The sequence below is a fragment of the Oryctolagus cuniculus genome, chromosome 7, assembly GCF_051225735.1.
Source record: "Oryctolagus cuniculus isolate XC-2025 breed Fujian yellow rabbit chromosome 7, ASM5122573v1, whole genome shotgun sequence".
NCBI classification, from domain to species: Eukaryota; Metazoa; Chordata; class Mammalia; order Lagomorpha; family Leporidae; genus Oryctolagus; species Oryctolagus cuniculus.
Window position 1 is genome coordinate 54,985,875 of NC_142873.1, and position 13,692 is coordinate 54,999,566.

The following is a 13,692-nucleotide window of genomic DNA, read 5'->3' on the forward strand; positions in this document are numbered from 1 at the left end:
AGCTCCCAAACTCGGACACACACCCCTCTGTTGGTGTCATAAAATTTGTGCTTCAGTTTCCCCATGTGAGCTAAACTACCTGTTCTTTCTTCTTTTCTGTTTTAACAGCAGCTTTTTTTAATGTATTTATTTGAAAGGCAGATATTCACAAAGAGAAGGAGGAGGGCCTGAGAGAGAGAGAGAGAGAGAGAGAGAGAGAGGGAGACACAGAGAGAGAGAATCCTCCATCTACCAGTTTGCTCTCCAAATGGCTGAAACAGGCAGAAGCCAGGAGCCAGGAACTTCTGGGTCTCCCAGGTGGTTGCAGGGGCCCAACTACTATCTTGGGCTATCTTCTGCTGCTTCCCAGGCACATCTGCAGGGAGCTGGATAGGAAGGGGAGCAGCCAGGAATCAAACAAGTGACCATACTGGATGCTGGCACTGCAGGCAGAGGCTTAAGCTTCTACGCCACAGCACCAGCCTCTTTCTTCTTCTAATGTACGTTGATGTTGCACAGAATATGTGTTGAGAAGTGTGACAGGCACAGATCATTCTAATGGAGGGGCAGCGCATGGTAAATAACAATCATTTGCACTCGGCTTTTACAAGCACTTGCCCTACTTCTTTGGGCTCAGGGCAGGTGACCGACCCCATTACCCACACGTGAATGATGCAGGATCACTGTCTTGCAGAAGTCCAGGAACATCTTGGCTACCCTAAGAAAATAACTAGATTTTCCATCCTACTTTGCCTCAAGGCCTGACATCTGATGTGAGCTGACTATTAAGACTCTGCCCGTCCCCACTCCCCATTCATCCTCCATGATATACATTAAGTCTTGCCTGACACTCTAGCAGAGCTGACCACCCTGCTTTCCGCTGTCTCCCTGTCTTGCTGCTACCACACTGCATGGGGAATTGTGTTTTCTCTTGTCTCTCCCTTCGAGGCCATGGGCTCCTTAAGGGCACATTTGTATCCCAAGTGCTAACCTCCCAGTGTCTGCCAGTATTAATTATCTGCTGAATCCTTTCTGCATAGGAGTGAATGCCACAGTCCTATAGGCTTCTTCACATACAGTATCTCAGGGTTGTCACTTCAAATGTCAAGTTGTGAGTTTAAAGACACACAGAAAATACCTAACTGGTCCTTGTTTCACAGAAGCCACCAAATAGTTACCTTGTTAAAAAAAAAAAAAAACAACACCTTATTCATCTATTTTCATCTACTTGAAAGGCAGAGACACACACACACACATACACACACAGAATCTTCCATCTTCTGGCTCACTCCCCAAATACCTGCAACAGCTGGGGTTGGTTCAAGCCAAAGGCAGGAGCCCAGAATTTCACCCTGGAGTCCCACATAGCTGGCAAGGGCCCAAGCACCTGAGCCATCATCTGTCTCCCAGGTACACTGGCATGACGCTGGATTGGAAGAAGAGCAGGGAGGACTCCAACTGTCACTGCAAATGGGATTGGCCCAGTGACAGCTGCACCTGCTGCACCACAACGCTTGCCCCTAAAGAGTATTCATGTGGCAGGGGTTCCACCATGTAATGCTGAGCACTGGACTGAATGGTGTGCTCATGAGAGGGAGTGTGAGAAAGACTTGGAAGCTGAGTTTTCCTTTTTGTTACAGACAGTTTGACACCTAGAACACTTTGGTTTTATCTTTGGCCCAGAAAAGTATTTTAATTAGTCCACAACTGTACCCACTGAGAGACGCATATAGGATCACACAGGAATAGAAAATGGACGTGGATGATACACAGTGCATCAACAAACCTGCAAGCCAGGAGGCAGCTGCGGCAGCTCTCAGAGGTACCCAGACCCTCATCTGGCTGCTGTGTCTCTTCTACAAGGTGGACTTTTTCAGGAACCCACTGTAGATCACTAGTACCGACTCAACCCTCCCAGACAGGAGACAGTCCACATAGCCATTCAGGTCAGAAGCTTCCCTGGCTATCCAGGAAGGCCAACCCAAATGGGCAAACAAGACTGGGTTCGTGCCTGCTAATCAACTGCTGGTGGCTCCAAGTCATGCTCTGATGAGCACCAAGTCACACTACACGTGCCACAGCCCTTGCCCGACTCTCAATGGGACCATAGTCCGAGGCTGCAGGACCACAGCAAACAGCAGCTCAGGGCTCTCCGCAATCATAGAGCCAGTTCCTGGTGCTGCTCAAAATTCTCAACAGTGCTGACAGCAATTCCCAACCACACTTCAGCCCTCCTGTGTCCTGTATCCCCCATAAAAACACTCACAGCTTTGTACAAGACAATCTCCCTTCTGGAGAAAATCAGGTAATCAGAGGCCTCCTGTGATCAGGGGGCCCCTGGACAGGGTATTTCAGGAACAGTTTCATGGTGATTAACTAACTTGCTTCATTTCAATGTAGTTGTCACTCTGAATTACCACTTAATGGGTGAAGTGTGCAGGCTATAACAATCAGTAGTGCAAGCAAAAGGAAGCAAGACATTAAAAAAAATTAGCCCGAAAGCAATTAATTGCAGTGAATTTTTCAAATTGTTTTAATACTCTGTCTTTTGACCCCAGGGTATGACTTGGGGAAATGTATTAATCTCAAGATAATAGTCAATTTCAGCTCTTCAATATCCGCAATGATATTAAAGATTCCAGCCTTACACTTTTTGGTTGCAAACATTAATTAAGCATGATAATTGTGTGTCTCTGTGATATTTGGTGCTTTCTGGATGAGTCAGAGCTCAGGGAATAATTTGAATACAGCAGACAGCAATTTGCTACATAAATTCACCCCAAGCACTGTTAGCTCATTTCAGAATAGTCAAGACTCCTGCATTATGGTGGGGGGTGGGGGTATGAGGGTGGTTGGTTTGTTTGTTTGTTTGCATTAAATACCAAGTTAATCACACTTACCTAACCTTTCATTAACCCTTCCTGAAACCCTTCATTAAAAAATTCTACAAGATTTTGGTTAATCCTCCGCCTGCGGTGCTGGCACTCCGAGTTCTAGTCCCAGTTGGGGTGCCAGTTCTGTCCCGGTTGCTCCTCTTCCAGTCCAGCTCTCTGCTGTGGCCCAGGAAGGCAGTGGAGGATGGCCCAAGTGCTTGGGCCCTGCACCCACATGGGAGACCAGGAAGAAGCACCTGGCTCCTGGCTTCGGATCGGCACAGTGCACCGGCTGTAGCGGCCATTTGGGGGGTGAACCTACGGAAGGAAGACCTTTCTCTCTGTCTCTCTCTCTCACTGTCTAACTCTACCTGTCAAAAGAAAAAAAAATTCTACAAGATCTGATAACTCAGTAAGCTTCAGGGTGGGAGTTTCAAAAATGTGTATTTTTAACGCAATATCCTTACACTAAAATGTTCTATAGACTCCATCTTGACATTTCTTTCCAGGAGTTTAAGTCAACAGGACTTCACACTTGTTTTTTATCTTTGACTTCATACCAAAAATTTCCATTTAGAACCAAATATTATCTATTTAACAGATTCCATATTAAGAATATTCATCAACTTAGTTACCAATCCAGGGGCTGATTTCAGTATTTCCACTTCGGATGGTCAACTGAAAACCTAGACCGATACCTTAAATTGAATATGGATAAGGAATTAGCCGGAAGGTCTGGTTGGGACCACCCTTCCCTGTTAACAGTGATTACTCAACTCTCAGGGCAGAGACCAGGAGCTCCTGAAGGACTCCAGCTACAGAGTGGCTGCTCCACCACCCTGGCCTTGGCTGCTCCTTCATCCCTGTCAGCATTCTCTCCTCTGCTGCCATTTCACTGTTGACTCTTTATATTAAAATATGTTTTAAAGATTTATTTTATTTATTTGGAAGGCAGAGTTATAGAGGGGAGTGGGGAGGGAGGGAGGAGGAGAGAGGGAGTAGGAGGAGAGGGAGAGATAGAGAGTGAGAAAGAGAGGGAGAGGGAGACGGAGAGAGGGAGAGGGAGAGAGAGAGGGGGAGAGAGAGAGAGAGGGAGAGAGAGGGAGAGGAGGAGAGGGGGAGAGGAGGAGAGGAGGAGAGAGGGAGGGAGAGGGGGAGGGGGAGGGGGAGAGGGAGAGGGAGAGGGAGAGGGAGAGGGAGAGGGAGAGGGAGAGGGAGAGGGAGTTTCCATCTGCTGGTTCACTCCCCAAATGGCCACAATGGCTGGGGGTTGGGCCAGCCAAAGCCAGAAGCCAGGAGTTTCACCTTGGTCTCCCATAGGGTGCAGGGCCCAAGGACTTGGGCCATCTCCCACTGCTTTCCCAGGAGTACTAGCAGGGAGCTGGATTGGAAGTGCAGCACCTGGGACTTGAACTGGTGCCCAAATGGAATGCCAGCTTTGCAGGTGGCTGTTTAACCCACTACACCACAGTGCCGGCCCCTCTCTGCTGACTTTTGTCTTAGTAGCAGAAGCAGCAAATCTCGAAGCCACTTATGCTACCTGCTCTGAAACTATCCCAGCACTTGCAAAACCATTTACACTGGATTCTAACATGCAAGACAGAGTGTATGCACTCATGTGTAAGCCATACTCCTTGTGCTGAGGATGTGGCCACGCAGGGTGGACCCTTGGACTTGTAGCTTGAAATAAGCTACAAAGACTACAGGAAAAAATGAGTCTCCACATTAAAATGTAAAGCAGAGGAGCCCTTGTTAGGTGTTCCTGAATCTACTCTGGGGAGAAATGTGGGTGGCAGCTTTGCCACTGGGGCAGGTGGCCTGCTGGGCGCTGTCTGCACAGGGAGCTTCTGGGGAGCACAGTATTTGTTGGTTTTCTGCAATTCTCTTGTGTTTTTTTTGTTTTGTTTTATTTTTTCCTTTGTTATATTAGGAAAGATGTACCTTTACTTGGGCTTGACAATAAAGTTTAACTGAATCACTACTCTTCCGCTGTTCCTTGAGTGAGTTTTGGGAGAGGGGACACGAGCCATCATCTGCTGCCCCCCCAAGATGCATGTTAGCAGGGAGCTGGATCAGAAGTGGAGGCAAAACTGGATCACAGGCACTCTGACATGGGATGTGGGTGTCCCAGCCAGTAGCTTAACCCACTGCACCACAACTCTTGCCCCCAGTTCTTTACATTTCTGGTCCACAGTAGCTCTGGGCACATCTTAGAGCTCCAGCTTAGAGACAAAAGATGACTTTGAGGGATCTTCAAAAACTTCATGGAAAATGTGTTTTATGAAAAAACTACTCATGGATTTCAAGATGTTTTACATCAAAATAGAATTTTTTTTGAGAGAGAGAAAATGAGAGAGAGAGACTGATTTTCTTCCATCCACTGGATCACTCCCCAAACAGCTGCAACTGCCAGGTCTGCCAGGAGCTTCTTCCAGGTATCCCACGTGGGTGCAGGGCCCCAAGCACTTGGGCCATCTACCACCACTTTCCTAGGCCACAGCAGAGAGCTGGATCAGAAGTAGAGCGGCCAGGACTTGAACTAACACCCATATGGGATGCCGGCATCCCAGGCAGTGGCTTTACCTGCTATGCCACAATGCTGGCCCCATAAAATATCTTTTAATTTCATTTCCAGGTAACTTGCATCCTGAGCAGAGAAACATGGACTTGAAAATGCACCTGAGGATGGATAATTGTCACCCAGATAGGAGGGGGACTGTAGCCTGTGTCTCTACACCCCAGGAAGAAAATGCCAGGTAATTATAAACCTCTAATTACACATCCACATGAAGATGGGTCATGTCACACACATGCAGGTCTGTGTGGTTCAGTGCACACACACAGGCAGGAGTGGGAAAGGTACACCAGTAACACAGGAAGAAGGGAAGGAGAGAGGGCAAGAGACAGAGACACAGATGTCAGAGAGGGAGAAAGGCAAAACAGAATCAGCAAGACTAACCCTAGAAGAAACATGCAGGTGAATACATCCTGAGAGAGACTGAGATGGGAGAGATGGGGGTTGACAGACACAGACAAAAACAAAGACTGCCAAGAGGCAGAGAGGGAAATAAATAAAGAGAGGGGCATGGGGGTGAGATGAGCCAAAGAGAGAGACTGACAAAGACAGATTGGCCAGAGAGACAACACTCACAGGTACACCCCAGAGGACTACAACACGAATAATAAGAAAAACGTGTAGCTACCACCGCACATAGTGAGGGCCATCTGAGACTTTATTCTTTCCTTCCCAGAGCTGCTTTAAAGATCTTCAGCAGAGGTGGGGAGTTTGCTTAATCCCATTTCTCCTGAATCTGCCAACTCTACCCTGGAAGCAGCAGCTCCTGGGCTCTCCTAGGCTAACTTGCCCTTCCCTCCCTCCTGTGCCTCCAGCCCAGCAATGCTTACTGAGAACCTCCTGGGTATCAGCCCGGGAGAAATACTGGGGACCAGGGAGTCCCAGTCCCTGCTGGTCTGAGACACAAGGTCTATGGCTCTTCCTCCTTACACCAAGCCTCCTGGGCAGCAGCCCTCTCTTAATATCTGAAAGGACTCCTAACTATGGTTTCATTAGTATTAATTTCATCTGATTCTGTTACAATGTGTTGAGTGCCTGCCACACTGGATGGACACTGCTTCTCAGCGATCTCACTCACTTTAAAGCACTCAGCACACGCAGTGGGATATTCTGCATAAACAGCCTGGTACGGCAAGCAATCTCATCAAGGCTGCATTGTCCAGTGCCAGCCCAGCTGCATTCTCTTCAGACAGCCCCTTCTCCACAGGGAGCTGCTACAAGCCTGCTGTCATCCTTGTCTTTATTGACAAAAAGTACTTTGCTTATTCCTGACTAGAACAGTGGTGTGGTGACTACCAATCATGAATGGCAATGATAGGCTCTCGCTGGTGACATAAAGGCATTCAAGATTCAGGATTAGCTCAGTACATTTTAGAGACTTTCTTTACCCTTGCATGAATTTGTGAGACAGTCCAATGTGGTAAACCCCTAGGCTAAAACTCCTCCTTGCTCCTAAGCCACAATGAACTCAAGGAGTTTGTCCGCCTGATGCCAGTTTGGGGAGGAAGGTAGGGGTGTGATATTAGCACCTTGCTTATGGAAAGTGGGGTTTCCATCTAGTCACCTGACATGGAAGCAATGTTTAGAACACCTAGTGAATCAGAGAGCAAAGATTCAAGCCTGAAACACAGTTTCCCATGAGCTTTTCTGATATGAAAATTTTTAGTTACCAGGGGCTGATGCTGTGGTGCAGTGTGCTAAACTGCCACTAGTGACACCAGAATCCTTTATCAGAGTGCCAGTGTGAGTCCCAGCTGCTCTGTTTTGATCCAGCTCCCTGCAAAAGGCAGCAAAAGATGGTCCAAGGAGGTGGGGCTTGTGGGAGACCAGGATGGAGTTTCAGGCTTCCAGCTCTGGCCTGGCCCAGATCTGCCTATTGAAGCCATACGAGGAGTGAACCAAAGGATGGAAGATCTCTCTATCCCTCTCTGTCTCTCTCTGACGCTCTGCCTTTCAAACAAACAATAAATCTATTTGAAAATTTAGTTAATAAATGCTTATTGTGCCACAACTTGGCCTAAGATTCACTTTCATTATAATGTAGTAACGAGTTTACTGGAGAACAGACCTATAGCTCTCACTCATTTCAAAACTCTAAGGGGGAACTACATGAGACCAGGTTTTCTCAAAGAAATGACTAATTCAGTGGTTGGTACAGAGAGGTTTAAGATAAAACTGGAAAACCTTCTTAGGCCAAAATTTCTTAAAGTGCTCAAAAAAAAAAAAAAAAAAGAGAGAGAGAGAGAGAATGTCCATCCACTGGTTCACACCCCAATTACCTATACAGCCAGGACTGGGCCAAGCTGAAGCCAGGAGTGGAGAACTCCACCAAGGTCTCCCATGTGGATGGCAGAGACCCAACTACTTGAGCCAGCACCTGTGTCCTATATTGCAATGCTTGGGTTTAATTCTTGACTCCAGATATCTCAACTGACATCTTAATCACTAGTACAAATACCTTTCTCAGGTGTCTTTACAAAGTGTCAATGTCTAAAATGTAATAGCTGGGGGCTGGTGCTGTCGTGTAGCAGGTAAAGCTGCCGCCTGCAATGCCAGCATCCCATATAGGTGCCAGTTCTAGCCCTGGCTGCTCCTCTTCTGATCCAGCTCTCTACTATGGCCTGGGAAAGCAGCAGAAGATGGCCCAAGTCCTTAGGCCCCTGCACCTGTGTGGGAGACCCAAAAGAAGCTCCTGGCTCCTGGCTTCAGATCGGCATAGCTCTGGCCATTGTGGCCATCTGGGGAGCAAACAAACAAATGGAAGACCTCTCTCTATATATCTGCCTCTCTGTAACTCTGCCTTCAAATAAATAAATCTTAAAAAAAAGAGAGAGAGAGAGAGAAAGAATAGAGAAATCAATAACATGAATGCAGCAAAATATTCACAAGAGATAGGCATTCTTTGTCCTTTTCTTGAAATTTCTATTTGAAATTATTTCCAAATTAAAAAAAATTAAATTCATTTCCTACCGTTACCTATCAAAAACAACCTAAGAGATTTTCATACCAATTTAGATTAGGCAGGTTCCAAAAAACTGCAATAATTAAGAGCACAAGTTTCAGAGTTAGGACAAATTTGAGTTAAAGTCCCAGCTCTGTCCTTACTGAGTCCCTGACCTCAAAGACTCTCAATTTCTTCATCTGCACAATGGAGAAAATAATGCTTAGCTGAGAGAATTATCTGGAGCATTAAATGAGATTAGGGCTATAAAATTTCACAAATACCCAGAATCATTCTGGTTATTGTAACAGGTGAGCACTGGCAGTGCTGCTGTTCTTTGTAGGCCATAGACGCAAAGCTGACCAAAACACAACTTATGACCTAAAGAGCTTCTCAAAACTAGAGTTCAACCCAAAACAGCAGTCTGCAATGGGAACAGAAATAAAGCGTGCCACTCCTGGGGGTGAGCCGGGAAGGTGGCACTGAAAGTGAGTCTCAGGGGACAGATCAGGAGTTCCCCAGGTGGCAGCTGGGTAAGGGAAGTAACAGTGGCTGAGTTCCAGGGCACACATGGGAGACAGGAAATATGTCCAGGAAGTGGGAGGAAGAGGGCAGTGCAGAACAGGACTGGAAAAGACAGCAGGATCCAGGGGTAAAACATGAAGGGCTGGGGCCGGCACTATGGCACAGTAGGCTAAGCCTCCCCTGCAGTGCCACCATCCCATATGGGTGCTGATTCAAGTTCTAGCCGCTCCTCTTCAGATCCAGCTCTCTTCTATGGCCTGGGAAAACAGCAGAAGATGGCCCAAGTGCTTGGGCCCCTGCACCCACGTGGTTCGAGAAGCTCCTGGCTGCTGGTTTTGGAACGGCCCAGCTGGCCATTTGGGAAGTGAACCAGTGGATGAAAGACCTTTCTCTCTGTCTCTCCCTCTCTGTCTATAACTCTACCTCTCAAATAAATAAATAAATAATTTTTTAAAATAAAAAAGCGAAGGGCTATGCACCCTGCATGTCACACGTGGGTGCTCTCCTGTGTCTGTGTGCATTGGGAGAATCCCTGTAGTGAGCTTCTAAGTGAGGAGTGACATGACCAGGTTGGCGTTGGAACTGCTGCTTTGGCATAAAGGTAATCTAGTGATTATCCCTTCTGACGGGGGACTCCCAAGGAAAGGTCAAGCAAACATCCCTCGAGCAAGTCTCTTCTGATTTCGTATGCCCCACCCACAAGGTGGCAATCAAAGCTCCCACCTACAGGCAAGGCTGGCTGCCACATGATGCAGATGCCATACACAGACACACAGACATGCACTCTCACAGAGAGAAGGGGGGATGGACCCCAGGCCCACACTGTGGTGTCCGTACAGGGCAGTGGGCAAAGGACGGGGTGACCAAGCCCGACGGCCATCAGAACTGTGAGCCAGCAAGGTCCCCTGCTACACCAGGCATGCACCCTATAAACTGGGTCATGAGACCACGGGCAGGGCCAGGGGAGCAACAAGCACTGGGGTAGCTAGTAGGGAACAAGCAAAGGGGACAGTGCTTTCCAGCTAGGACCAACCCCTCCTTCCTCTCCCCAGACTGCTCCTCACCACCACATCACCCTCAGCTTCACCTCTGGCTGGTCTTTCTGACCTGGCTGAGCCTTCCCTTCAGCTGAATCTCCCCCCTTGAAAGGAAGGCTTTCTGCCCACACTACGTGGTGCCCCTGGGCCTTCACACACAGGACTAGTCTTTAAAATAAACCAAGAATGTTAGAAGGGCCATTATATTTCTCTCTTTTTAGTTAAATGTTTGCGCATGTAATAGAGATAATGAAAGTTTAAATTCATTTTTTGAGGACATTACCATAAAATGTGGTTCATTACTATTAGAGTTTGTCTCTTATATCATCTTACAGGTTTTTAAGATTCAAATTTCTCTCATGTTGTAGTGAGAAGGAAGAAGAATGTGTTTTCACAGGCCATTCTCCTGTGGTAATTAAAACCTTCAATGCTTAAATATGCCGGAAAGTCATCTGAAAATGTGGCTGGAGTTTACAGCCCAGGACAACACGGCTGTGACATCTGGGGGCGAAGCATGATCTGGCGATCGACCTGGCCTGCGGTTACCTCGGAGGCGATGGAGGTGAAGCTGCTGCTGAAATGCACGTGTCTGTGGATCTCGCTGCCGTTGGCGGTCAGCAGCCAGTCCCCGAAGGCCTGGTCTCCACCAGCCGACTGGTTGCCGTGGCTCTGGTTGGGCAGGAGCTCGGCCAGGTCCCAGTGGTATGATGGTGTGGCGCCCACAAGCGCGATGAGAATGGCTTCCGTGGCCACATAGAGCTGAAAGAGCAAACACAGAACCAGAGCCTGTAGGCGTTGATGGAACAAAGACATAAGCTTCAGCCATTCTCGTTCATTGCCCAAAAGATAAACATTGGAATTTACTCCTGGCCCTTGAATCTCAACTGGGTCTCATACCCTATTGCCTTCATACCCCACCCTCCACGGCCACCAGAAAGACCAGCTGCTGGAACATCTGAAAGATCAGTTCTAGGAATTCCTCTCCACCTGCTGCCCCTTACCCCACTCCCATCCCTAGCCCTCCTAAAATATAAGAAGGTTCGGCCCCTAGAGTCTGGGCCTTCTGCCACATGGTCCATCATGTCCATACCTGCAGTTGGTCACCCACCTCTGCAAATTTATTTTCTCTGAATAAATCTGGTCTGGCTGTAAATTCATATACTGCCTCCTCTCTATTCTGCACTTTTCCTAACATATGTGACACTTGCAGGCAAAATCCACAATGTCTGTAAACCTTGAAAGACCCATTCCTTGCCTTTGTGTTTCCATGAGCTACAGGAATACCAGAAACAAAGGAGAAGAGATGCTGAGACGTCTACTAGAACAAAGCCACCAGCAAGCCTGCTCAGAAAGCTCTTCATGCTTTTCCAGGGGGTTTTCCACCTACATCTGAGGTATGTCTGACACTGAGGACTCTGCACTTTTGCTGGACACCATGGAGAAGGACACATCACTGGCTTTGATTTAGAAGATGGAACATGAGAACCAGTGTCGTGGCACAGCAGTCAGAGCCACTGCTTGACACCTGCTTCCTATGTGGGCACTGATTAGTGTCCCAGCTGCTCTGCTTCTCACCCAGCTCCCTGCTTGGAAGTGGCGGAGGATGGCTTGGGAAGGTGGTGGAGGATGGACTACGTAATTGGGCCCCTGCCACACATATGGGAGACCCAGAAGAAGCTCCTGGCTCCTGGCTTCAGCCTGGCTCAGCCCTGGCTGTTGCAGCCATATGGGGAGTGAACCAGTGGATGGAAGATCTCTCTATCTGTTCCTCCCTCTCTCTGTAACTCTGATTTTCAAATAAATAAATAAATCTTAAAAAAAAAAGATTGAATGTTACAGCTATTCCTTCCTCTGTACTCATCTTCAGCTCAGATAAGCAGTCATCAGAGGGCCTGGAACATGCTGGCTTTGGTTTTACCATCCAAATAAGAGACTGTGGCATAGTTAAGTGTCTCAGGAAACAGTATACATAATACGGCTTCATTAAGCAGGCAAGCATAGTATGTACTTCAGTAGGTACTATTTTAAAATATTGTATAAAACTCATAAGAAGATTTACAGAAACTCAAAATCCCAAGCATAGATATTCATTTCATAACCTTTAGCTGTGTTTAATCTCGATTTAATTTAATCAGCTGTCCCTCCACAAAGAAACAGCATTTCATTCATTCGAGAAATATTTATTGAACACATATGCCATGTGTCTTTGATTGTTCTGGGCTTTATAGCTACTTACAAGTGGGCTTATAAGTCCTATGCAGTTTTTTATGCTATAGATTTCCATGTATATGAACCCTCATTGTTGGATGATTATTTCAACTTAGACTTTTTAAAAAAAAAAATACACAAAATAGTCTACTCCTGAGTAAGACAATCTTATTTTATGAATCAGTCCTTATTAACTTAAAACTTGATGTCTTTAAATACCTTTAAAACCTTAAAATATACAATAAACATGCAAAAAAATTACAAAATATGAGCTTTCTCTATAGAATATAGTGACAAGCCCTCTAGATGGATGAGTTGACTGAGACACAAAAAGGGGGAGGGACTTGCCACAAACTCATCTCCAGTGCGCAAAGAACTCCCTGCCAGTGCTCCTTCCTTGCTCTCCTGCAGGGGCATACTCATCTGTTAGGTGGATACACTCAAGAGCCAACGGCAGGGCAAGTTACCTTGTGTAGCCGACAGAAAGACAAGAGAAATCGTGACACTGTGGTGTCATCACAAAAGCTAATGTAAAACCCAACATGTCAATCTTTCCCCCAACTCTCAGTAAGCTTGAAAGGATACGGTGGTCCCAATCTATTTCGAGTAGATTGAATGTAGGCCTCTGGAGACGAACAAAGCTGCCACAGGTCAGGATGTGCGGGTGATTTATTATCACATGCCAAGGAAAACATGTTCCCAGATTTACATGCTTCCTGGCCCCATCTGCATTCTATTAAGCACGTTCTAGAAGAGGGGCAATCAGCTTATAAAAACAAAAACTTCAGTAATTACAAGAACAGAGATCGTACGTTCTGCAGCAGCTATAATTACTAAGCCACTCTGACCCATTCAGTAGCCGCGCCTCCTAAGGACAATCTTAGAAGTTAACGGGTTGGTGTAAAGTAATGAAAAACATGGGGCAGGGACTCAGAAGATGACTTAAGACACATGTTCCAGGACGGCGCCGTGGCTCACTAGGCTAATCCTCCGCCTTGCGGCGCCGGCACACCGGGTTCTAGTCCCGGCTGGGGCGCCGGATTCTGTCCCAGTTGCCCCTCTTCCAGGCCAGCTCTCTGCTGTGGCCAGGGAGTGCAGTGGAGGATGGCCCAAGTACTTGGGCCCTGCACCCCATGGGAGACCAGGAGAAGCACCTGGCTCCTGGCTTCGGATCAGCGCCATGCGCCGGCCGCAGTGTGCCGGCCGCAGCGGCCATTGGAGGGTGAACCAACAGCAAAGGAAGACCTCTCTCTCTCTCTCTCTCTCACTGTCCACTCTGCCTGTCAAAAAATAAAAAAAATTAAATAAAAAAAGACACATGTTCCAGTGAACACACAGCCTTCGACAGGCAAAGCAAACGAGATGCTGTCTCTCCAGAAGTGCTCTTGCCTACTACTGTTCATACCAGTAATTCACTGCACCCAGAAGGCACTTTGTCCCCTACCCCTACCCCCGATAAACATGTGAGCTTTTCCCACCCTCCAAGAGGCACCTCCATAGATCACCTCCTCCAGGAAGCCTTTCTCACCTGCTGGCCCTCCCCTCAATCCCTCC

The 13,692-nt window shown here is 47.2% G+C and overlaps 1 protein-coding gene across 5 annotated transcripts in view; it reads right to left on the minus strand.

Annotated features, from left to right (window-relative positions):
• SLC22A15 (solute carrier family 22 member 15) overlaps nt 1-13,692 on the minus strand; it is an 81,558-nt gene that overhangs the window by 52,355 nt on the left and 15,511 nt on the right. For all 5 annotated transcript variants that reach the window (XR_016237105.1, XR_518141.5, XM_089336991.1 and 2 more), the window contains exon 2: nt 10,477-10,689. Coding sequence is in view for 2 of the 5 variants with exons in the window: in XM_089336991.1 (XP_089193117.1) it covers nt 10,477-10,689 (213 nt within the window). In the remaining 3 variants the exon portion in view is untranslated. The remainder of the gene's footprint in view (nt 1-10,476; nt 10,690-13,692) is intronic.